A 26,568-nucleotide genomic window follows, 5' to 3' on the forward strand; every position below is an offset into this window, starting at 1 on the left:
TGTGTGTGTGTGTGTGTGTGTGTGTGTGTGTGTGTGTGTATACAGTATATCTATCTATCTATCTATCTATATATATATATATATATATATATATAAAAGAGGCATATTTTTGATTAAGCTTTGAGAAATCAAGCAATTTTGCAAATGTACCTGATGATATAGGCAGTAAATACTGTATTACAATGTAGCCATCCTGAAATAGGGGCGGCGGACGTCCTCAAAGACATCAATCGCCATGCAAAGTGGTTAAATATGGTATGTGCCTGCTGGTAATAAACTTTACATCTTCTTGTTGGCGACTCGAAAGTGGAGCTCAGTTAATGAGAAAGCTCCAGCGAATCTCCCTACTCTGCATTGTTGTGAAAGATTCTTTTTTTGCTTTGTACCAGGGTATTGAATTACTCAGTATTCATTTGTGTGCGTGTGTGTGTGTGTGTGTGTGTGTGTGTGTGTGTGTGTGTGTGTGTGTGTGTGTGTGTGTGTGTGTGTGCATGTGTGTGTAGGATTCGATTCAGATGAACTTTTAAAGGAGCTGAACATATGAATGCACAATAAGGACAGGCAGATGGGAACAGGAACACTGACAAAAGCATCTATTAATAATTGCATTATATTTTTACACGCCAGCACACGCACACACACACACACACACACACACACACACACACACACACACACACACGAATATATCAATGCATGTGCACGTTCAACATGCACACTTTTCCAGCCCTTCACAGGGAGCCAATTTATAGATACTGTACCGAAGCTACCCTCAGCAACCCTCATCTCTTGCTTTGCCATGCCCCCGTCCGCCACACACACACACACACACACACACACACACACACACACACACACACACACACACACACACACACACACACTCACTCGCACACACACAGTGGCACGCTCGGCACCCTGCTACACATAGCGAAGGGGACGACATATCGCTCATAGCACCCAGGAAATTAACTTGACATTTGATGCAGACAGAAAATATATTTCAGTAAGGGGAGGAGAGGGGGGGAAAAAAAAACAAAGTGTACCAAAGCAGAGACAGCATAAACCCATCCCTTGTCCACCCACATATTCCCCCCCACCCTTTAAGCTCAGGGATGCATTCTGGGCGGGGGGTGGTGAGGGTTGGGGGGGATTACCGCGATCTGCAATGCAGACGCCACTGGGTGCCCACGGAAAATGAGCTTCATCTTTTGCCTGTCCCTCTCGGTGTATGCTGTCTGTGCCCCTTTGTTTCCATCTTTTATGATTCCTGCATGCGCTCCATTTTCATATCCACTTCCCCTCCCCTCCGTCTTGGTGCCTTTCTATTAAGAGGCGAGTTGGAAAAGCAAATGGGAGATGGACAGTTTGTGTGTGTGGGGGTGGGGAGGGGGGGAGTGCGCATATAGCTTTGACACAAAAAGCAAAAACAACTTCTCAATGCATTGTCTGTAGGAATTCGAACATTGAATTGAAATGTCAGTGTAATGAATTCCAATGTTGAGATGTAGAATGTGAGAATTGGAATGGTTTGAATTAGTCAAGAAATGTGGAAAATGTGAAATCTCGCTCCATTAAAAAAAAAAAAAATTAATTCATTAAAAAGTGCCCAAGGTGGTTTGAATGGGACTGATGAGGAATTTTGTAAGTGCATGTCTCTTTAGTTTGAATATTTGGGAGGGGGGAGGTGAAAAATATGAAATTCTGGGAGAACTGGGAATATTTTGAATGTGGAAGTTAATGCCAAGCATGGCTGAATTGGTGAGATATGCCACATTTTGAATGCCTTGATTGGGTTGAGAAATGTGGAAGTTGAATGTCACAAAAATGTGTTGAATCATAATAATACTTCAAATAAAAAAAAGAATTAGTGTGGAGTAACGTATGTGTAAATGCAAACAGCCTTCACACAATTAGTGCCGCTAAAGATGCCTTGAATATTTGAGCTTTGCATAACTGCCGCTTTTCCTCTCCCGCATCTCAAGCCGCACGTACAATTTAATGCTAGCCGATTTGAAACTACAACACGGCATGGTCATGCATAATCTGCAAAGATTAACGATCGCATCCTGGGCCTTTCAGTAGCCTCGGCGAGGAGCCCAAACACTGACGAATGGCGCGGGCTGCAATTAATGCATCATTATGGAGCGCTACAGTTTACACCTCCTGTACGCGGAACAACACACAGCAGGAGCTCCGAGCAGCCGGCTTCTGTCGGCGGTATCCACCCCATTAGACATGCGAGAAGGTTATCATCATTATGCACAATTGCCAATGTCTTGTCTGCGAGCGTCTCTCTCTCTGCCTATGATGTGTTCAAAATAGATATCCAAACATCCGCTGCTGTTTGTGTGGCCATGAAGCCGTTGCAGTTCAAGGAAAAGTGTCTTCCTTTCATTGCAAATGGTGTTGTTATCAGGATTAGATCCAATTGAGGTAAATATCCAAATTCTAGACGTTCGTTACACTACACAGACGGATGTGCCATTTATAACAACTTTAGACAGAGCAATAATGTTGTGTGACTCATAAACACGCAGGTGTATTATTTATAATAAATGTGAAGAGACATTTAGAGACCCAAATAGACTCTGAACACATTGATGAAAATAGCTTTGCCGGCTGCATTTTTTATCTTTTATTTTAATTATTTTTTTGCAAATATTCATACACACCAGTCAGGTAAAAAAATGTATAGAGGCAGGTTTTTATTTGGATGCTGGGTTGAAAAATCATGTTGTTTTTTTTTTTTGTGCTCCGCATTTGACGAAGGTGCAGGCACAATGCGGGCAGCTTTATTATTCTAGCATTTTCTGCATCTGGGAGGAGACAGCTAAATCGCACGGTGATCTGTATGTTGATTAAATATTGGGAACAATTACAGTACTTGATGTAAAGCTGAAATATAGATGACATTTTTTAGACATAGAGCAGGTTTGTCCTACACCTTGTGTACAAAGTCACTGGCATCCTTCTCTGCATGTGCAAACTCCTCCTCCACCCTCCCCCCCCCCCCTTTGCCATTCCTTGCTGCGAGTGATTTGCATTCATTTGCATGATTTCACAATGTGCACATCCTTTGTTCTGCTCGCGTGGTGATGCACAAGAAACCCCCCTGCGCTGTTATACAGTCTGCTGAAATCGGCGTCAGATTTTAAGATAGTGTTTGTTAACCTCTGTTTTGTCTGTCTCGGATTCAACATTTTCCACTAAAAGATACACTTGTAGGCTCCAATTAAAGATTTAAAAAAAGAAAATCACAATATAGTGCATGAGGGCGATGCAGATGTGGACGCTTTTGCGCAGGTTTCTCTGCATGTAATTGACATTGTGTTATCGCTAAGAGGCATGAGCATTGGCAGCATGTTGCAAGGCTAAAGAGCTTCACCCAAGCGTGAAATGTGGACTTACCTGGCATATGAACGGGAGAACTGTAGATGGAAATGACATCATTCACAACCAAAATTTTGCAACGGCGCAGCTTCATCAATAACGGTTCATACGATTTTCCCCTTTCTATGTTTGTCCCTCGCATTTATTTCCTTTTGGAATCATTGTGTTGTGATCATTCTGGATTTCATTTTTTTTTTTTTTTTTTATGACCATCTATTCTGTTCTTGGGTTTGGACCATTAAGGCCCGCTACCTGCTGACATCTTTTGTTCTCTGTTGTTGTTTATACCACATGCACTTGCAAATATGAAAGAAATATATAGAAGCTGCCCTTTGATGGTTCCACGCTGGCCGGAGATGGTGATGGTCAGCTATTATTTTCAGAGAAAGAAGTGGAAAATGTACCGTATGCGTGTGACATGTAGTGTGTGTGTGTGTGTGTGTGTGTGTGTGTGCGTGTGTGTGTGTGTGTGTGTGTGTGTTTTCTCTTTCTTTTTTTTTGTTTGTTTTTTTGATTGAGGTCTATTTGGTGCGGCCATTTTGAATGGCTACTTCGACAATGCTGATTTATGCATGAAGAAGTAATTTCAACAGTCAAACTTGACTATGCAAGTTAAATACTGTACTCACAGTTAATAGCTTGTTTAATCGGTTTGTCCTCGGACCATGGGGGGGGGGGGATAGGCAAGACGTCACATGATCAAATTGAATGCCATTTGCGCTGACATAGCAACTCTCTCCTGAAGCGTCCTCAACATTTGACTAGCAGCTTGATCAAATCTTTTCAGCAGGACCCTTTTTGTGCAAAAAGGGTCCTGCTGTCAGCCTTTGCTTCTTAATATTGATGTTAAAGATTGCCAAGAATACGCAGTGGAGTTCTATGGAAATTTTGATACAGCTCTTGTGTTTTATTTTATTCAACTGTGCAAGTGTCCCTAATATTATGACCACAAATGAGCCATTTCATTTATACTTGCTTGTGCTGCTCGCAAACTGTGCCTAATTTTGACGTGAACACAATCTCGAGCTCCCCTTGGCTCAGTGACAAAGTTTCAAATTTGACAAAAACCTCACTAAATGACCTCCCGCTACGGGCGAATAAACATTTCTCGTCTGACCCGATGGACTTATTGAAGTGATTTGTCTCTCTTCAGTGACATCAAATTTCACATCTAAAAATTGACGGACGGGCCTAATTGAAAACCGAGTATGTCCTCCACGGGACATAAATGAGACCAATTAGTGTTACCGCATGGATTTCCACAGCCCGAGGAAATGCTTTAAAATCACTTCTGCACATTTAGAGGTGTGTGTGTGTGTGTGTGTGTGTGTGTGTGTGTGTGTGTGTGTGTGTGTGTGTGTGTGTGTGTGTGTGTGTGTGCGTGTGTGTGCGTGTGTGTGCGTATGTGTATGTTGTTAATGTGATGATGACCGATGGATCCCCGCTTCCTGGCCTTGCCAACCTTAGCATAAACTATGGAGCCCGGAAGTGGTGACTGGACATGACTGTGCCCACAATCACAACCGGGCAACTGTTCTAATGTCTTTTGGCACGTACTGTGGACCACCGCTAACATTTCCGACGGTATTCGCGTGCTAGCACACATCAAGCACATCAGCAGAGATGAGCACACAGGAGAAGAATCACAAAGCCCATTATTCATTTTGAAATAATATCAAAGGGGTAAAACAACTCTGATCAGTGACGGTGATATACCAGTCATAAAAAAATATCGACGTTATATTATTATTATTAGTAGTAGTAGTAGTAGTAGTAGTGTTAGTTGTAGTAGTAGTATTTGAATTGGGATGAAAATATTAATACATTTTAAGTGATTTTTGTAGTTCTTGAGAAAAAAGTTCAGATTAGGTTTTGGAATAAGAAAGGCACTAAGGGCAGATATGGAATGTCGAGACATACTCTAAATACTGGTGCTCAGTGTCTGTGTGTATATGGGGGGGGGTGTATGTGTGTGTGTGTGTGTGTGTCTGTCAAGTGTGACGATGAATACGAAAATGCTGATTCATCCATTTATCAGCCCCTCCATTTTCGAAACTGCTTACCCTCATCAGGCATATACTGTACATACATGTATATTTTCACTTGGCTACATTTCCTCTCATTTTTCCCTTGAATTATATGGCTTGGTTTAAGGTTCCCTCGGTACGACTACTCCTATGTTATTTAATCAATATGATCCAACTGACAAACAAAATCCTACTTATTTTTCTTTTTTTGGACCTTACCTCGGACAGGTGCAGTGAAAAGAAAATTCCAAATGTCAGGTGGATGTCCTCCTCCTGCCGTATACGCGGCGTCTTTCGCAGCTCCAGTTCTTCATCACTGCAGCAATGAAAGAAGAGGATGTTTAACAAGAGAAAATGATTAAAATAAGGGTAACATCCAGTTTAGATAAAGTCGTGGAAGGTGGTGTGAAGTCGGGATTTTCAGGTTTCAAAATATGAAAATTGAAGTCATGTATGCTAATCATAGAGTGGGCCCGTGACTCCTCCCTCCCTGACAGTTGTAAAGTGATACGATGCATTTATTAAGAATTAAAGACACAGCATGAAGCTGAAGAAGCAACACTAAAAGCGAACCAACTGCAGATTATTAAATAAGCATTGTGCTAGCATTTTTGCACAAGTAATGCCCACAAAAGTATGAGCGCACATGCTAATGCTAACACAACAAGGCGCATCCTGGCTTGTCCACCATATTTTGGAGACTAGTGGATGCGGTCGCCATGGCAATAACAATTAAACCATTTGCTCTGTTTGCATCACAGGTATTTTGATGTTGTTTAGCTAAAAAAATGTTATGCTGTTTACCCTTGCCTTGAAAGTCGATATGGCCAGTAGACAGTAGAAAAAAAAATACCCCTTAAATATTTTTGGTTGGTCTGTTTTTTTTTCCTCTTTGTTTTAATAAAGCTTATTGTTTTTGAGCGGCTGCATATTTTTATAGTGGTGTTGATATAAAAGAAATACATGCAGAAATATTGCAATGAAGAATTTGTCCTTTTGCGTTAATTTCAGGCTCCTGTGATATAATGCGCGCGCGCGCGCACACACACACACACACACACACACACACACACACACACACACACACACACACACACACACACACACACCAATATCACCACATGGAATTCTTTGGTTGAATTATACTTTATTCGTGTTTTAGATCATCAAAGACAAAATAGGTTGAGAGAAACAAAACAAGTAAATTACAAACAGTGATGAGCAAAGGACTCAAGGGACACACACGTCTGACAGATATCTTTATCTGAAACGTATTCTCATTCCCCAGCGTAATGTTCTACTTGTGGGCCAACCTCTCAGTGTGTGTGCGTGTGTGTGCGTGTGTGTGTCTGTTCGTGAAGCCCTAAGGCAGGGTTTTGGAAAAGCATTCTGCACTCCCACCCAAGCTTCCCTCCTGCATTTTCTGTCCATTCATTCTCTTTGCGGCTTGTGTGGCATGTTTCATCCCATCTCACACCTTCGCCCTATTGCGAGCACCTCATTCACTGTTTGTCGCCTGTATTATTTATGGTTGTGGTGGCCGCACTGGTCATCACGGTGCCAAGTCAACCTCGGATTTCCAAGATAACATCAGAGTGATGATGCACAGCACGGTAAACGAGCAGATTTGCTACCGAACTGACGTCTTGTAAACACATAGAAGAGGAAAGTAAACTAAGGCTAAACACCTATTATTAGTTGATGGAAGGTAGCCTTCGGTGCTTCATTATTCTTATACGTCCAGGTCTGATTTGACACACCGCTCCCCCCTCCAGTGCCGCCTGTCTCATTTCCTTCCTAGTAACAATCCATTAGCGAGCGCTAGGCTCAAACAAGCAGCCGTTTAATTATTGTCCCTTTGTGGGCAGCACGTTTGTACCACTCATCATGATGGCAGGGGTTGGGGGGTGGGGGTGGGGGTGGCAGGGCACAATGATAATGTGCATGCAAAACGCGATAACGTGCACACGTGATCATTCATTGACTTCCACTTAATCGTCCATGCAAAGGTCCAAAGAAATGTAACACAATGACATCAACGGAAACCTGTACCACTCAATATATAGAATCAAATAGTATGCATCAGTATGTGATGTGTTTACGTGTGTGTGTGTGTGTGTGTGTGTGTGTGTGTGTGTCTGCAAAATAGGCCCTTGTATGGTGCAACTCAAGTAGAATAGTTTCCCGCATATTCGTCTTTATACGTTGCCTAAGGAGCACATCAAGAGGAAAGAAAAGGTCGGGCTCCGTGCGTGTGCTTGTGTGTTGCACAGTACGAGGTTGAGTGTGGAGTCGGGGGCTGATTTACATGTTTTTATCATACTGCCACTTGATTCTTTCCTTTGCTTGATGGTGTCATCCTTTTTTAATATGGAGAATTCCTCTTTTGTGAAAATACACATGAGCAAAAACACATAATCTGTGGAATTCATAATACAATGATACTTGAAAGCTGAATTGTTTCCGCAAATAAAAACCTATTTTGCAATTTTCGTGGTTTTACCTGATAAATATTAACATGCAAAATATTTGGTTAATGACAGAAATGAATAGTCTCCTGAAAATGCCTCGGAAGCAGCACTTGGCTTAGCGAGCCGTGGCAAAAATAAAAAATAAAAAAATTAATAATAATAAATGGCGTGTATGGAAAACACTGCGCGGTGACAGTAATCGGGGACATTAATCCATGCAAATGAAATGCTCAGCATGCAGCGCGACCGACCACTGTAATTGAATATGCGACTTTTCAGACCGCCGCCTTGCCGTCAATAGGAAACGTGTCCAATCTAATGTGTATGCAAGCGCGTGTGGTGTCTATGCCAGTGGACATTTTAGGTCTACCCTCCTTGCGCGTGCTACTGCCAAACGCCTTAAGATGGTGGCACCTTGAGGCGGCGCGTAGAGAAAGCCAGGCTCCTCCTCACCGTTCCCATTGCTTCCCTTCTCCAGCTCGACTCTGCACGACAACACAGGACAGGCCCCCTTCCATTCCAACCCCTAGCCCCGCATTATAAATATTTAATTCCCAACTCTCTAATAAGGATATTAAGGCGAGTACATCCCGCCCGGGCGTATATGCATGACTCCTTTCTCATCAAATTTACATAAAAGGGCCAGATGCTAATGCGAGCGTAGCAACTGCTGCTCACTATTCTATAAGCACTGCTACCGGCCCTCCAGTCCAAGCACCCGTATAATTTAAATGGTGAACACCGTCATATATTTTTCAAATGCTTTGCTGCATGCCAAATGTAACCAGGCCTCTATATCCCGCGCTTCATGGAAAGCAGCTTTGCACTCGTGCCAGCATAGCATTTATTATGCTTCTGTCGGAGCCCTTTGTGAACCAATTTTCAATGCAAATAAGGCTTCACATTTTTCACCACCATTTTTTTTTCACGATACACAGAGAGGAGCTCATTTCACATTTCCAAAGGTTAACCTAATACTCACAAATTTACAAATTCTGCGATACAAACAGGGGGGTGACCAAGTGTGGGCATACATCGAGCATGGTGAAAACATTCCGCATGTAGTGCAGGGTTTTGGGGAGTGTATGGGCGCCACTGTTTTGTAATTAGTCCAGGATGAATAATGCATTGGCACAAAATATATTATTTACACCTCTTCATCTGCGAGGACGTTTGGAAGCACATTTCATGGCGCAATTATACTAATTTATTTATACACCGTAGTATTTGCATGATCAAAAGTCAGTGGAGCAGAGACGTCCAAGAAGCCATGCATGGCAGTCAGTCATCTTTAGAGCTTAAGCGTAAAGATCGCATTTTTATGCACACGGTATGATGGTGCACCACTGCTGTGCTATTACTTTTGCACAGATTTCATGATTATTATTATTATTATTATTATTATTATTATTATTATTATTATTTTATGTAGTGCGCCTGATGCTGCGGCCAGTGAAGATAGTGAAGCCAAATGGGATTTTTTTTTTCAAAAATAGATTTTAGTGAAATGCTACCAATGATATTATTTGTTACGTTTTCATTCAAAGAAGCATTTTTTTTTCTTCATGCAATGAAAAATGATGGAGAGGGCAGATTATTAGGTAAAAAAAAAAAAGCTATTTTTTTATTCCATGACTGCAGCCAATCAGGATGAGAGCGTCTACTGTGTGTGAGAAGCACAATATTCCGATTCTAACAAATTACCTGAGGCTTAAATTCTAGACTCCGTTCAGTCGTGAATACTAAATCAGGCAGCTTAATGTGAATTATTTTACACATCCTAAGTATAGACCAGAGGATTTTGTCGAAAGCGAGTTGACTCGGATCACGGTGCAAATCTTCCACGACCACCACACAAAAACACAACCTAATGCCATCCAAATTAAGTGTGAAATACATCTTTTGACAGTAGAGAGGGGCGCGAGAACTAACTATCCGACATGCACAACCTTGCAATCATCAGAAGGGGAGGATCGTCCAGCATGGCAGAGCACAGCATGCCCGCTGCTTGCGACAAGACGCTCAAGTGGCCATGCATGATGTCATTAAAAAGGGCCTGAACACTGCAACATTCCTCAATGGATTATTGGAAATGACGACGGCCGCAGATGATATTGCCAGAAGTTAATAAGAGCCCTTTTGATCGGTAGTTAAGCCATGAGAGAGACCCTTTTGTGCACGTTGCCTTGCTTCCTGTATCGGACGTGAAGCTCTGAATGTCAAGAACTTAACTTCTTCTGAAAGTCGAACATAATAGAGGTAAATATAACTAATGTGTCTCCCCATTCAGACAATGGAGAGGAGGTGGCATTTTGGTTTGATGCCGACAGCATTCAGCACACCCGCCCACACACACACATCCATGCACGCAAGCAAATTCATGCACACAATCACACGCGCGCACACACACACACACACACACACACACACACACACACACACACACACACACACACACACACACACACACACACACACACACACACATAAACCAGGAACCTGGCCCGCAATGGCAGGGGCTGATGCTGCCATGCGCACGGTGATCTCACCTACCGTTGCCGTGGCGACACCAACCAGAGGGAAAAGCCTTATTGTGTGTACGCATGCGTACGTGCGACTGTGATTGTGACAGACGCCTGAGCTGGAGGAAGAGGAGGAGGATGAGGAGGGCCTGCAGGAATTCACATTGTGCCTGACTTGTTTAAGGTTTATGCCTTATTCACTTACTAGCCTTTTTTTTCCAGGGGAATCTAGCAGGCCTTTCAATTATTAAGTCAGTAAATTCAAGATGGCGCTCCCAATAAAAGAACAGGCCGGCGCTTTTTAATAGTGCTTTGAGCCACTGCATGCGAGGGACGACGACTGTAAAATGACAAAGAGGAGCTGGAAGCACAGGCAGACAGATGCAAAGTTCTACCACTACGCATGCACTTAGCATTTTTTTTTTCTCAGGCGGACAGGCAAAGTAAAGTCCCCTTACAAGCAGCTGCTATTGTTGAATTCTATTAGTGATGAAGAGCTAACTCAGACTATAGGGGTCATCTGCTCATCAATGGGTGGTGGTGGCCTAGGCTCGCTCTGCAGCCATGAATGCACTGAATTCATTAGCCCTGGTGCACAGATGGTGTCTGGCTGCCTGTCTCAAGTTCAAGTTCATGTCCAGGAGACACACACACACACACACACACACACACACACACACACACACACACACACACACACACACACACACACACAGACAGACAAATAGATAGACAGAAAGCCAACGAGTGAGACCAAGCTTCAGCCCAGACAGACAGACGTTGTTGAACGAGACGCAGCTATTGTTCCCTTTCATCAACGAGATGCAGATTCACTATCTGAAGAGGCCTGGGTCAGCTAACTGTGGACACAAAATGCACAGGACAACATATAGACCGTCGAGCGCACTTAGGCAAAACTGAATGAAGTCGTTTTGAATGGCTGGGTTGAAATTCAGATGACATATTTGAAAGCTTTTGTTGAATAACCATTTTTTTCCCGTATGTCAACTTTGCAAAAATACATTGCCTGGGGGGGGGGGGGCATAATAAGCAACAAATGATAAGCCATCACCCAGATAGAGGCTATTTATATGCTTAGTGAGAGAACTCAACCAAGGCTGTTCCACATTATGTGGAAGCTGCAGCGCTCTGTTTTCACAATGCCGAGGAATAGAGTGAGCACATAAAAGCTTTGAAAGTAAAATATGCTGTTTTCCTGCTGGATGAATATGAAAAACACCTTCCATGGTCACCGTGCTTTTGTTAGCATTCAAATCATGTGACGACTAATGAGCGTGGTGGTGTGAACGAGCAAGGGGGGCACGGACAAGAATCCCTAGTCATATTTACGGTAATACGGTATACGCAAATGGTGCCGGGCCTCTCCAGCAATATAGCAGGAACACCAGAAGGGTAAAAAAAAAAAAAAGGCAACAATGTTTTTCATAAAATTTAAAGGCATGAAAAGTAGAAAAGAGAGTGGGTTACAAAAATACATACACACGCACACAAATGCCAGGCTAATTTATGAAAGCTAACCGAAGGACACCGAGCAAGTCTGAGCATGCAAGTGTGTGAGACGAGATGCCGCACCCTCCTGGTAACAATACACTTCGTCATTCGATTACTTTTCTTGGCTGTGGGGATGAATCTTTCTGAATCTTTACTGCCTTTCAATCAAATCTCTGATAATAAAGTACAAATGAATTTAAAAGGATTAACGCTCAGAAATGTGAAGAAAAATACATTAGGTAATGTTGCTGCAGGCAGAAAGAGGTCAAGTGCTTTAGCTAGCTGTGGGCTGGCATGTAGAGTGACACCCCCACCAACCCTGAGCCCCCAACACACACACACACACACACACGCACACACACACACACACACACACACACACACACACACACACACAAATTTAAACACTAGTCCCTTTCATAAAGCTTTGCTTGGGCTTAACCAGTGACGATAACGCTTGTTTGACTCGTAACAGCTCAGGCCCACTTCCTGTAATGTTCTGTCAGGCAAATAGCCTGCTTTTCTCAAAGACTTTTAGGGATGGCAAACAATCATGACACTGAAGGCCCAATTCAGACAAATGATCAGAAAATGGCGAAGGAAAAATATGGTGCAGTTGAACTATACAGTGATTCAGATTTGTGGAGGAATCAAACTGACTCTTGACAAGGGGTGTGTTAGCCTAGTTCAAATCAAATCACTAACAATTTGCCATTAAATAGTTTGTATTACAGGGGAAGTCAACCCAATTTTTTCCCCAAATTAACATGTTCTATGCACGAGTTTAAACACAGCCTTCTGATTAAGATTGCATATGTATACTACAAGTTGAGCAGCAAAATCCACCCATTTTTGTGCATCTCTGGCAGTGGCCATTTTGGCCCTTGCTGTCGACTAAAAATGACATCACAGTTGCTCAGGGCTCAGGTAACGACCAGTCACGGCTCACCTGTTTTCTGAACCTGAGCCATGATTGGTTGTTACTTGAGCACTAATTAACTGGGATGTCATTTTCAGTCGACAGTAAGTGGCAAAATGGCCACTGCCAGCTGAGATGGACAAAAGTGGGTGGATTTTATTGCTTAACTCATATACCATAAATGTAATATTAATCAGAATGCCATGTGTAGACTAGCGGGGCTGCATTCAACATATTATTATCTAGAACATTTTTGGGTTGACTTCCTCTTTAAAATTGTCCACACCATAAATAAAGGTCAGTTCAAAGGTGTCAGGGATGACTGAAGCAACCAGAAAGACCCCTGTCGGCTGTTTGGTTACCTTGTTTTGCTACACAAAAGGGACACAATATTAAAAACACTCAAAATGGTGTAGTCCGTCAAATGATTGTTGTTGATTTTGACTCAAATTAAAATGTGCAAGTACATAATGTGTTCTACACATTATGATGGACCTGAAGTGAGTTAGCCCTTAAAAAGACTCCAAGTTCCAATTAAAGCAAAGCACATAAGACTTGTCAATCCATTCAAATTGGATCGTGTCCCGTAATGCCTATGGCCCGAAGTGCAGTGTGTTCAAGTGGGTCCATATGCAGCGTAAGCCTTTGAAAATCACTACGACTACGACTAAGATAATGGCCATGTCATTATGCATACAACTGGCACAGGCGTGAGGCTTTCAAAGTCTACTCCACGTTCCCCTCTTTCTTTGGGGATGCAGATGAGTAGGGTGCACTTGACATCTTTTCATGACAACTCCCCCTACATTTATCCTCCCCCACCCTCTCCGACCCGGCAGCCCTGTCATATTGGGCCCGGTCATGGCATTGCCACTTGCCCCCACCGAGCGTGGGAATGGGATCGTCGAGCCGTTCACATCTCCTGCACTGCGGTTAACGGAATCAATTAAGCTGGCCCGACTGCCCCCCACCAGCCCCCCAAACACAGCCACTCTCCCCCATCTTTTGCCACCGCCTTCCTCCTCACACCCCTTGACCCCCTACTCTCCACATTTTGTTAGCCCCCCTATACATCCTAATTATTAGGCCCTTGCTTTGGGATATCAGTGCCGTTTCCTGGCCTGACTAGAACATGTGGAAATATACATACGCACTAAATGTCACTGTTTGGACCTAAATGTTCCCCCTGTATCATATAATCAAGCAACAATTAATATTAACCTGGGACAGTTGGTCTCTGGGAAAGTTTGGTATGTGAGAATAAGCAGCATGCTATGTAGAATGTCTCATACATTACAAAGTTATCGACAAATAACAATTACAATTAACATCTATGATTGTATCAAGTCCAGAAAAACAGAGAAAATAGGGAAATTAATGGTGCATGTCCTCGATGAGTTTGGAAGTGGTTTTTACTTTCGGTTATCTAGCTTTATGACGAGCAGAACACTCATACAGCTAGATAACCAAAGATAACAACCCACTTCCTTATCTTCTGCAATAATCCACATCCACACCTCGGCTTCTGGTCTCCAGCTTTCCATTTCTTAGAATTCAAATACATTTAAGCACGAAAAAAAAAATACATCCTTTTTGAAAAACACATTCTGCCTTAAATTCCATTTTTTGCCATTGCCGGTCTCTACACAGGATGCAAAAATTCCTCCATGGGAAAGAGGGCGAGAGAGAGAGAAAAAAAAGAAATATAATCCCAATGTTAATGTTACATTCACTTGACATGAGGCGATATGAGTGAGTTGAAGCAGGCCGGCTACAGTGTGCAGTCATCCTTGCACAGGGGCCCTCATCTGCAATGCAAATAAGCCTGAATCCCACAAAAGGCTCGTTCGCCTCTATTAAGTCGTTGTGGAGCAGCCATATATATCCTGTGAGGCCGGAGGAGAAGCCACCACGCAGGGAAGGCGTGAAGGAGTGGAAAGGGGAAATCCGGATTTCCCGTGGAAAGTGCAACAACAGCGCAGGATATCAGGACGCAAATGTTTCGGATTATGAAGTCGGGCGCTTGCTTTTGAGGGTCTTATTGTCCGTACACCTCCAACGTAAAGGAGAACTATAGAGCCGATGTCTCGCAGCCCGGCAGCCTGAGGGTCCCACGCGCAGGCGGCGTGTATGCCGCCCCTCGCTCGCTCAGCAAGCTCTGTGGAAGTAAAGGGGCCATCCCCAACGCGTGATGGGGAGGCTGGACAAAATATGGACCAACCCCGGTGAGGTCAAAGGCCTTGGACCACGAGCATGTAAATACGGTGATGTCATGAAAAACAAATTGCAAAATCACACCCCCACCTCCTTCTCATCCTCCTCCTCATCCTCTTCCCCACACACGTCCGCGCTGGAGGGAAAACGTCCGCCTTGTGCGGCGAGCAGCGCCGTGCACGTCGTCTTTCTCGGCTAGGATTTTTTTTTCTTCGTCTTATTTTACCTCGAAGAGAGAGCGACGGTATTGCGTTTGAACAGAGGATGCGCGCGTGCAAAAAAAAAAAAAAAAGACGATCCGAAGGGAGATAGCTAACTGCACAATGTAGGCTGCTTTTACAACAGCAATATGAAGCTCTCGCTTGCTGTATCATGCGTCAAAATCCTTATCGACTCCCATTTTTTTAGCGCATCTGCAGCGTGGACTACATTGGCACCGTCGCCTCCTTCAATGCGTGCGCGTGTTACTCCCCATCATTCGCAAACACAAGTGTAAGTATAGTTGGCTCGACATCTCCAAACATGAGTGCAAAATATGCGGAGCATTATTGCGCATCGGGATGCAAAATGTCTTGATACCATTAAACACGATCTAAACCAATTAAATTAATCTCTTGGTTTGTGAGTGACAATCGGGATTCATGTTTGTCAATCACGCCATCCACTCTCCAAGGAGTCCCGCTCGCTTCAATATCATAAGTGGGCGGAGCTAAATCGGCAGGTGGAAAAATGAGCCAAATGTGACCCGTGCACACTGCCTGCCTGTGTTCATGAAATATTACACGTTTTAAAACCGATATTGTCGCTTATGTTTGGATTCTCTTGCACACACGTTTCCACAATGGGGCACCGTCTACATACTGATGACATCAGAAATAATTCCAAAAAGCACGAATGTACGCACGTATTTTGTGTTTTTTTTCCCTGTAATAACCTTGATTTAAGATCTCGACGCCCCCACTTCAGATTGCAAATTATGAGGATCAAATTAGGAAGGCCACCTCATTAAGGCTTCACAAGGGGCCTCCCGCGCGCGCACCTACGCGCGCACACACGAACAGAGGTCACGTCATCTCAACGCTTGATTAGAAAAAAGTTTAATCAAATTCCTACGTCATTTGTTTCTAAGAATGTGCGAGTGTATACGCGAACGACACTTTTCTTTGCGATGTAGCATGATATAACACAACAGAAACGTAATGCATGTGACGTGACAAGTTGACTTGATGGTTTTCTTTCATGACGTCGAATGACGATTGGCGCTCTTCGATCCACCTTAATATAGGCTCCATATATCATTAGCTATCGAGACACGCTTGAAAAAAAAATCGGCAACACATCCTAGCCGTTTGTATCGAAAAGGGTTATAGTACCGTGTTACCTTTTGTTATGTGTTGTTCAAATACGGCAAGTGCCGCAGATGCTCATAGAAAATGACAATTTCAGCAGTAAAACACAAGCTGCTTCAATCTCAAAGTGGGTCAAAGAGATATTTACAACCAACAAACTATATTTTCAGCCTCAACCAGTCCTCATTAAACCGACGCGTGCACATCACGGGCACGTTTCCAGACAGGTATAGTTCTATCCTGGAACTTTTCTATTCACAAAAACGAGACGTAAAAGTTGCACTTACTTTCTACGGAGGTGAGTCAAAAGAAATGAGTGGTCCGTGGTGACTCGTCGTCAAACACGATCCCCCTCAAATATCCCGTTCAAAATAAAAAGCGAGGTGGGGTGGGGTGTGCGGACAACACACCGTGCACTTTGTAGAATAACCTGCATTTGATGCATGCTGCAGCTCCTCTGAGCACAGTGTGATCATATCCTAAGCACATGATAGACGGAGTTGGGGGGGGGAGAGGGGAGGGATGGATGGAAAAGGGAGGAGGGGGATAGTGTGGGGTGGGGGTGCACGAGACAACTTTCCCATACTGCCACTAAATAGACAAAGTGCGTGCAAAGTTTGCTGTCAGTTGGTTGGGATGACGATGATGATGATGATGATTTGCGGAGGGGAGGGAGGGGGAATTAAGTCCATCCTTAGTGAGGACGTGCTCAGAAATCCTAACTAGTACCCCCCAAGTTCTTTTTGTGACCAAAAAAAAAGTGCTCCCTCTGCCACTGCACCACAAGACACAAATAGAACACACTCAAAATCCATTTTCTATTCCGCTTATTCTGTTCAGGGTCGTGGGAGACTTTTGGCCGAAAGGCAGACTACACCCGGGACCGGTCGCTAATTAATCACCGCGGGCACATAAGAGAGACAGACAACCATTCACACTCACATTTACATCATCACCAAGTGCTGAACCCAGACGAGTGTGTCGGATACACATCCCCGTGCAGAATAACGGCAGCACGTCAGTCAAAGCGAAGGAAACACCTTAGTTGAAAGGGGCTTAAATAGAGGACGCCCTTATAATTACATTCAACTACACAACTCCGGTGTGAAGTTCTGAGAACTATTAATCTAACAGCGAAGCATTTTTGTTTGACGTGAAACCCATAGTAAGATTTTTTTTTTTTTTGTGGGGTCAAAATAAAATATTTCGATCAATAGTTTTCTGGAAGACTAAAATAATAATACTAAATGATCCATTCACCCGAGTGACTTTTTTTTTTGTTGACTGTCATAATGTGGCAAATGTATCCAATCATAATTATAATAACGATTGTGATCATGAAAGCCCTCCCTGTCTAATTGATTCAGGCAGTAGTTAGGTTGCGCGTGCACGTCCAGTGACGTCGACGTGCAGCCATATTTAAATACGCCAAGGCAATTAGCGCAACCGAATATGCAAATTCAGCCGCTTCCCAGTCAGTATGCATGTGCCTGCGTGGTCGCAGACGGACTAATGCCACCCCCCACCCCGTCTACTTATTTTTTTAAACTAGTGGGGGTTTTAAAATGCAGCTTTGTCTTATTTAGTTGCTTTGGACCACAATGAAGAGAAGAAGTAGAAGACGAGCGGCTCCTTCATGCGTCGAAACGCCGAATACGATGTTTTTTTTTCTTTTAATGAGGACACGGCACGCTTCCACATTCTCCGACGGTATTATCACTTTCAATATGAATACATATTTATTGCAATGACTTTGTCGCTTTGTTGTAATGTATTTATCGACAATAAGACTGACGCACAGGACTATTTACCGCTTGCAAATTGTCAAAATCACATATTTACTCGTAAAATGGTTAAATGCCGTGAAAAGGAGTTTTTTTTCTTCACAACTCGGCTAATATTGTGATGTATAAAGATATTTTATTTAATGATGCAAATGAGCGATGAATAGTCACATTGGGCGCATCTAGCCAGCATCTCCCTGATGCAACGACAATAATGGGGACTGAGAAATGACACAAAAAGCGATGCAAAAAATACAAGACCATGTTTGTTGAAAGTGCAGTGACGCAAAATGTTGCCACGCGAACTCAAATTTCCAACTCATGTTTATCCATTGATCACATCTTGCCAGCCATGGAAACACATTCTATTCACAAGAAGACGCCATGTGACCTCGCCTCTCATGACAGCTTCTTCGTCGTCGTTTTGAAGTTTGCACACAAACTTGGTGCATGGTGACTACTTCGTGGCCATATCTCTATGTCGTGTCGTGCGCGGCTCACCTAAAGTGCTCAACGACATCACCGCGCCCCTATAGAGTCATAACAGACTTGTGATGTTTACAAGACAGGTTTGTTGCCCCCTGGCATCTTTGGTTTTTTTTCTCCCCCAAATAAGACCTTAACACGCGGAGCCTATATATTCACATTGGCAGTGGCTCTTGGATTTTTCTTATTCTTTCTGTGACTGTACAAAATGTGTTTTCCCAAATTCGCATGTATTCATTGGTCTCGATAATGTGCAATGTTTGGATTGTCACTTTTAGTGTAAGTGTGGGGGGGGAGGGGGGTAACGTACCTTCGGTCATGTGCAGTACATATGAAGACTGGAACAATGTCGTATGAACCCTGGACTTCATTGTATCAATACTGTAAAAAAACAAGTTAAAAATTAAGATTACTTGAACACTCTCATTGTCAGAAATGAGTGCGCGCGGGCGTGTGTGTTTGTGTGTACGGAATATTCATTTTTATCTACAGTGTTTAATTCGTTTTTAGAACGTAGACAGGGCGTGATGTACAGTGTCACATTAATTTCCATACGAAGTATAGGCTTTAATGAGACACTTTAATGGCATTAAAAAAAATGCAACATTTTATCATTTATAGCAGGCTCCACGTGATTAAAAACTCCAAATAGAAAGGCAGATGGAGGTATTAGTGTGAAATCACGAGACCCTTTAATTCTATCCTTGCACTTGTCTAGGAGCGTTGATTAGCATTAGCATGCATTGTCCTATCTGTTGTTAAAACTGGAAAGGTAATGATTCTATTAGTATCTTCCTATTGTCGTCCTGCAATCGGTGTTAAAGTATTTCACTGTTGGGCTATTTGGTAATTTGCGTTGGCCTTCAACTGCAATTGACTGTCTTCAAATTTGAGTGGTTTGTGACAAAACCTGAAAAAATAGACACGATATATGACGTTCATGGTCATACTCACCCCAAGACGACAAAGACCAAGTGAGCTCATCTCCGCTCCACGACCCAATGCTGACATCTAGCGGTGGCATGGAGGATGGCTACAACTGGACTGGAAAGTGCGGCTGTAAGAGGTTGAAATTATGAAATGCATTTTCCACATTAACAAAAGAGATTCTTAGCTAGAAAATACTGCATTGTCATCGATAGAATTCAGATACATTCAAATAAATTAGATGCGTTCATAGTTTTTGTATTTTTAAAATATGGAACGTGACTCATTGTACTTAACAGACCGACGTCGTCGGTCATGTTTTAAATTAGATTTTGGCGTTATCATGTTTATTTCAATGACTGGTTTTATTTTTTTACGAAATCATAACGAGCATTTGCTTGGTGTCTACATAGTACAGTGAAAACTTAATTCTAAACTGTTAGAAAGCGCGGCTCCAAAAAACGATGAAACGCATTTGCCAAAAAAAATAACGAAACATTAATTTTACATTCTATTTATTACGTACTCGTAAAAATACATTTTGGTATCAATTCATCTATACCAGTGCATTTCCCAGATATAGCGCTCATAGTTGATTTTCAACCTGTTTATAAGTGCATACAGCAGGACGCATTCGTTAAATTAAATAGCGCATTTGTTGTTCTCGTTGTTTATATATGCACCGCTAAAATAGACATTTACGTGATTAGTTTGATTAAAAAAAACGCCATTAAAAAATGAATTCTCGGGCGTTTATACTGTTTGGGAATGTTACTGGGCTATAAAATACGTTTTACATGCACATTTTAATTTAGAATATTCTTTTTAAAAGCAGCATGTTCCGTATATTATTTTGCTACACAGCTGGCTACGGTTTTGTCATTGAGAGAACGAATTTAGCGAAGGTCACTTACTACGCAACGAGTGTTTGAAGGGAAAGCTGTAAAATAAAAAAACAAAAAGCAAAGCGTGTCCAAGCAATGTCCAGCTGAGGGTAATTTTTAAAATGACATTTTCAACCTGACTATGAAACATAATCTAAAAAGAAGCCTTCACAGAGGATCACCAAAGGCCCAATTATTATCGTTAAAAAAAACTGCTCCGGATGCTGCGTCATCAGTTAGTGAATGCGGTAACCGTGTAAAGCACTTTGAGTACCCGAGGTGGAAAAGCGCTATACAAGTGACATTTACCATTTACAAGTAAATTGTAACTTCCTTATCTTTGTTTATCGTCATCTGCTTTGTTTGCTTTTCACAGCGAATTAAAAATAGATTATTTTGATATGTGAATGGAAAAATATGCCCTCCCTGTAATATTAAAAGGGAAGATGCTAAAGATGGTCGCGTGTCATGCTTTTGTCACGGATTGAGTGTTGCGCAATGTCCGTTTGCGCCACCCTGCACTTGGATGGGCTCTTGGACGTTCTGCTTTGAAACAAGAGCCATTGTTACGGGCATGCGTGCAGAAACAACACAATAAAGTCACACCAAGTCACCATGAGGATAACTAAGAAAGCCAGTAAGTTTACTGAAATCTCTGCAAAGTACAAACAATTCAACTCCCTCTCAGCACGAGGAGACTTGCGTATTCCAGCCCCTCGGCGTCCCCCCAGCCACACACAGCTCAGTTCAGTCCCTGGAGTTCCACACGTGGACTTTTCATCGCGCACCATCACCGTGAGTCTCAAGTGGCGACAAAGGCCAGCTTATGCCGCTGAAAGCCGCTCATATTCCGCACAAAAAAGAAAAAAAAACCTTCTCCAAAGCTGCCCCAGTCTCTGGGTTGACACACGCTACATTTCACACTACAGACTGACGATTTAAGCATTGAACAGAAACAGGATCCCTTTTTTTTGTTGTTGTTGTTCTTCGAGATTTAAATAAACCACACAATGTGGAGTAACAAAGAGGGACGATATGCTATTACACATGGCTGTACAGGTGGAGGCTCTCCCTTTTTGCACTGCAAAGTGACTCGAGAATACATCGGCTGAGGTACTGCTTGCGTCATTTGGAAGGTACCAGCATGACTCTTAATCTCTTAAATCATCGACAACACAGCAACTGATCAACAGATGATGAAAACAAGTAAATGCAACAACAGCAAAAAAGAAAATATAAATATGCGTCATGTCTTTGGTTAATGTTCAACTCTTAATTAATCACCAAGACATGCTGGCAAGAGCTCAATTTGGGAGTGAATATAAATAGATGCTAATTAGCGGGTCATGTGACTTCTTGATGCATGCACTTCTGAGAACACATCACTCAAAAAAAAAATCAACGCACAAGAGAAGTAAATGCTGTGAGCATTGACACAGAGTCAAACTGGACTTGAGTGGAATTGAAGTGTGAAAGAAATTGTACATTTGAACATTTTTTTTTTATTGTCATGTTTCAATGCTTGCAAAGTAAAAACATAAATGAACGTGAAAATAAGAAGTTTACAACACACAAATGCCACTGGCTTTGGTTTCTCCACTCGTTCGCCTCAAACATTTATTTTTTTTTCCCTCTCAGCCTTTTTTTTGTACTGAATTTAAAAAAAAAAGAAGAGAGTGAGAAGAACACTGCTATAGAGGCTCTGCCCCCGTTTGAATGCACAGACTATACAGTAACAACATAGTGAACCTGCATGAAATATGCACATTGAAATATCATAACACTTAAATGACAGCAGATACATGACTCAGAGGCAGAGATAAGTGGCTAGTTTGGGTCATCAAAACAGCTATCGATCAGAAATTAGCGACCGCTGATCACATTTTCTCCTATACGTAGCTGTCAAAAATGGGAGCAAATGATGTTTGATTTGAAAATAATTCCACTTGAGGAGATACAGAATCAAATTAAGCTTGCAAATGATTTGGGGGCTATTCCTCATCATCCTTTGGCCAAATTTTATGACTTAAATAGCTCACAATGGAAACTGTACAGCTTGAGCCTTGGACGTGACAAGCTGAGGTTGTGTCGAGCCGAATAAAGGGAAAACAAGGTCATGTTCAATAAGTTAATGAAGCTTAAGGATGAAACATGTGGGACATCAAAATGCATATTGGGCCGGACGCGATTGTTACGTCAGCGTGATTTCTTTGTCGTCCTCGCTTGCACACTTACTGCTTGAAAAAAGTTGTAGGAAATACACCAGCTCTGCTCAGGGCTCAAAGGAAACAAAAACCAAACAACATGTGCAACTGCACGTAGAAACTCCACTAGGAAAACAACAACAAAAAAAGAAAATATTATATATATTTATATATTAGAAAGCTATACACAAGCATGTTAATTTCACAGATTTTTTTTTTTTAAAGATTCTTAATATTACCATTATTATATATAATTAGAAATACACGTTTAATAACAAACCTCTACAAAGATAAAACAGTTCAGCAAAGCATTGGATCTCAGTCTGTTTCATGGCTTAGGGCTCCAAAGCCCATTCCCCCCCACCCACCCCCCAAATCCCACAATAGGGTGGGGTGCACTATCCTTCTCTTATTTAGCAAAGCTATCAAAAACACATTCTGGCTTATAGAAACTACAAAAAGCCACAAAAATGCTTTGCATTGTATTCCTTTCATATGAAAATATAAGCAAGTGTATCGTACAATTGTTTTTTTTTTCTTTTTTTTTTCTTTCTTTCTTTTAGTAATACTGATAGTTACTACTCGATCCAGAGGCTTGTTGATTACATTAACTCTTGGATCAGAGGGTGGTCCTCACGCCACACCTCCCTCACCCCACTTTTTATACACCAAAAGTTCCAAACACGTTGGGGTCCGATGACCGGTACAGTCCTTCAAATGTTGCATATTAGCTTTTCCTTTAGCCAGTAAATAAATCTTGAAATGTCCGGCAACTTCTTGACTCCCCCCCCACCCCCACCCCACTCCCTCCCCTTCGACCTCTATTTACATAAATACGTTGAACCTGCAACATGACATCATCTAATGTGAACACACACTTGTTTTTGCGAGGGAGACGGTACATAGCGAGCAAACTGACACTGTACACACGCGTGTTTGCCAAGTGCTAAGGTGTGACCCTCATGCACTCGCTCTCATGTTAATGGGTTTTTTTTTTTTTTTGTCTTTTCTAGTCACTGATGATTCTCTGCGGTGAACTGTAACTTGTAGGAAACAGAGTACCTGACTATTGTTGTTGGCGAGATGCATATATGTACACAGGTTGCGAGATATATGCATTTGTGATTGGTTTGATCCACACGCAAAGCGGTTTATTATGCATAGTTCCCCAACCAAAAATAGAATAGAAACACCCCCTACCCGAATGACATCTACAAGAGCCCACCGGGTTATGTGATGTCATATGTATAGCACACGCACACACACTTACACACTCAGCAAAAATAAAACCCTCAAAAAATAAACTAAAATAAAAATGGTTGTAGACTTCTGAGACGGGCTGTCAGATGATTTCGGTACTGACAAAGAGGGGGGGCTGTTGTTGTTTGGGGGGGAGTCGGGGGGAGAGGGCCGTGCTATCATGTGGCCCACCCCTCAGACAGGCGCACCCGCTTGATGGAGGGGCTCTCGCGCTCGTCCAGGGCAGGCCGTGCCAGTCCCAGAGGAGAGTGGAACTCGTTCCTGTGCTCGTCGCGGTCGCTGCCTTCGTGGGAGCTGCTACAACTGCTCAGGCTATCGACTGGGGAGCGTCCCGAGTCCTGGCGGGATGAGGGGTTCTGGGGGGGTACTACAACACCACCGCCGTAGCCCCCCGGTGTACTGCTGGTGCGATCTCTAGGAGGAGAAACAGGTTCGGACTTGATGTGCAGGCTTTGAGCAGAGGGCAGGGAGAGATTTGAACCCTGACATAAGTGAGAGCTAGAGCAATTTCTGTAGGAAGGAAGAGGAAAGGAAAGGTGTTACAGAGATGCAGAGCACACAAACATGCATTTGTCTATTCCTAAGAGGTGTCGTATTTGTGCGGTGAAGATTGGAAACAATGGGTGATGTGCGGTACAGTGGTGCCTCGACTGCTGTCCGTGCAAGTAACACAAAACATCTTCCCTTGTGGAAATGAATTCATCTATTGAAGCCCTTCGGTCAAAGACCAACATTTTTTATTTTGGAAAAAAAAAAGCACTCTACAGTATTGTACTTCTTACGAACATAAATTTACAACACGATTAAACAGAATTCAAAGAATTAAATCGTTTGCGGATCATTATTAATTCATTGTGAGGTTTCTTCTTGTTTGGGTGCCTTGGCCACCAGGGGGCAATATAATACAGACATAGGGATACACCGTTTGTCTGTATGTGTTGCTAAACCATTTGTGTTCAAATAAACATTGAATGTTAGGTTTTAGTTAAGACAGAAAACCTCAACTGGGAGTGACAAAAGCAAGTGGCCTCTTAATATTGATCAATGAAAAATAATCTGCCAAACTGCTGCTAATTTGTGAAGGTTCTTGAGCTGAGTTCACTGCCACCATCTAGTGCTCGTCTCTCAAATGTTCGCTTGCAACAAGTGAGCCCAGCAACTGCGAAAAACAAACCCTCATAAATCGGGTCACTCGTAAATCGCGGTACCACTGTAACATTCTTTGGCTATTGGGTGTGACATCATCCTTATGTGATGAACCATGCATTCCAAAAGAACTCGAGCTGCTCCCACTCACCCGAGCTGTCCGAGGGCCGAATGCTGCATGTTCTGAAGGTGTTGCTGCTGCCAGCCGCTCATTGAGCCCAGGTGCAGGGAACTGCCGCTGTTGAAGCCCGACAGCGAAGACAAGTCTGCACTATTTAGGGAATACTCTGCGTGGTGGAAAACAAAACAAAACAAAACAAATATTCAGTGACGTAAGGAATGTGTGCAATTTGCAAAGAGCACGTAGCTTGGTTGAATGAGGCACCGTTCCCGACCTCTTTACTCATTTGTGTGACAACAGCACCCTCTTCTGTTCAATTGCTTTACAACGTTTCAAACGTGAGGGATACATCAAGGCCGAAAAATATTTCTTACATTATATTATCATAGATTAGATTAGATTAGATTTTGAAGATATGAGCACAAATTGAAATGAAGCTCCTATATTTAGGATCAATTTGTGGATAATGTGACAATGCCTTACTTGTTAGAAATAAAGTCTCTGCTACTAAGCCAAGTATTATTACTATTATTATTATTATTATTATTGTTATTACAATATATTTTTAGGTGGCGCTGAGATTTAAGGTGTCAGTTTGAGAACCACAGTTCTAAATGACAATAATTCCATTTGGGATTTTTGAGTTACTGCATCTTGTGATTACTTTGTTGAAAACTATTTTGATTTATTTTTTTTGGTTATACTCAAGCACATATCTATAAATATCAAAAGCCGAGAACCTGATCATTTTTGCAGTGGGCTCATCATTCTATTCGAGAGCCACATTAAGCAGGTGACGAGACAACTCGAAAACACAAATATTGTCGTTCAATGCATTTATGTAGCAAATATGAAAAATGGTCACACTCTAAGAGGGGTGCTCATTTATTAAAATATTTGAACATTATCGTCACTCATTACAATGACCATGCCAGTGTAAATAAATGTGATATGGTGTGGCGCATACCTGTACCATAAGAAGTGGAGATCGCCGACGGGTAACCACCCATGCCTTGTCCCGGCAGAGTTGGAGTTGCTACTGACACAACTGGGGTGGCCAATGATTGGGCAGACTGGGAGTTGTTTATTCTCTGGTTCTGTCACAGGAAAAGGGAATCGACGGAGAACAAGGAGATGAGGAAAAAGAAGAGACTTAGGAACATTGAATGGACAACAAGGCCTCACGAAAAGCGGAAAAGTTCTACTCGTCTTTTTCATTTCCTTTCGTCCACTCAGCAGATGCTCGACAAAATGAATGTGATGCCAACTTGCGCGGGGAAGCAATTGCCTGACACGCACTGAACCCAGCCAACCCTGTCATTTACCCTGAGTGAGGGCCCGCTGTCGCT

General features: G+C 42.5%; 1 protein-coding gene and 1 long non-coding RNA gene across 9 annotated transcripts in view; both read right to left on the reverse strand.

Moving 5' to 3' along the window:
* Positions 1–16,907, reverse strand: part of LOC109530726 (uncharacterized) — a 34,522-nt gene extending 17,615 nt beyond the window's left edge. The window contains exons 1-2 of the long non-coding RNA XR_002171061.1: positions 16,695–16,907; positions 5,640–5,736 (exon numbers count right to left, since the gene is read on the reverse strand). This is a non-coding gene — a long non-coding RNA (uncharacterized LOC109530726). The remainder of the gene's footprint in view (positions 1–5,639; positions 5,737–16,694) is intronic.
* Positions 16,908–21,878: 4,971 nt separating this feature from the next.
* Positions 21,879–26,568, reverse strand: part of mef2cb (myocyte enhancer factor 2cb) — an 84,592-nt gene continuing 79,902 nt past the window's right edge. For all 8 annotated transcript variants that reach the window (XM_019894600.1, XM_019894601.1, XM_019894598.1 and 5 more), the window contains 3 exons: positions 26,187–26,316; positions 25,250–25,385; positions 21,879–24,462 (listed from right to left, as the gene is read on the reverse strand). In XM_019894600.1, coding sequence (XP_019750159.1) covers positions 24,111–24,462; positions 25,250–25,385; positions 26,187–26,316 — 618 coding nt within the window. In that variant the 3' untranslated portion in view covers positions 21,879–24,110. The remainder of the gene's footprint in view (positions 24,463–25,249; positions 25,386–26,186; positions 26,317–26,568) is intronic.

The sequence above is a fragment of the Hippocampus comes genome, unplaced genomic scaffold (assembly GCF_001891065.2).
Source record: "Hippocampus comes isolate QL1 unplaced genomic scaffold, H_comes_QL1_v1.1 scaffold195, whole genome shotgun sequence".
Taxonomy (NCBI): Eukaryota; Metazoa; Chordata; class Actinopteri; order Syngnathiformes; family Syngnathidae; genus Hippocampus; species Hippocampus comes.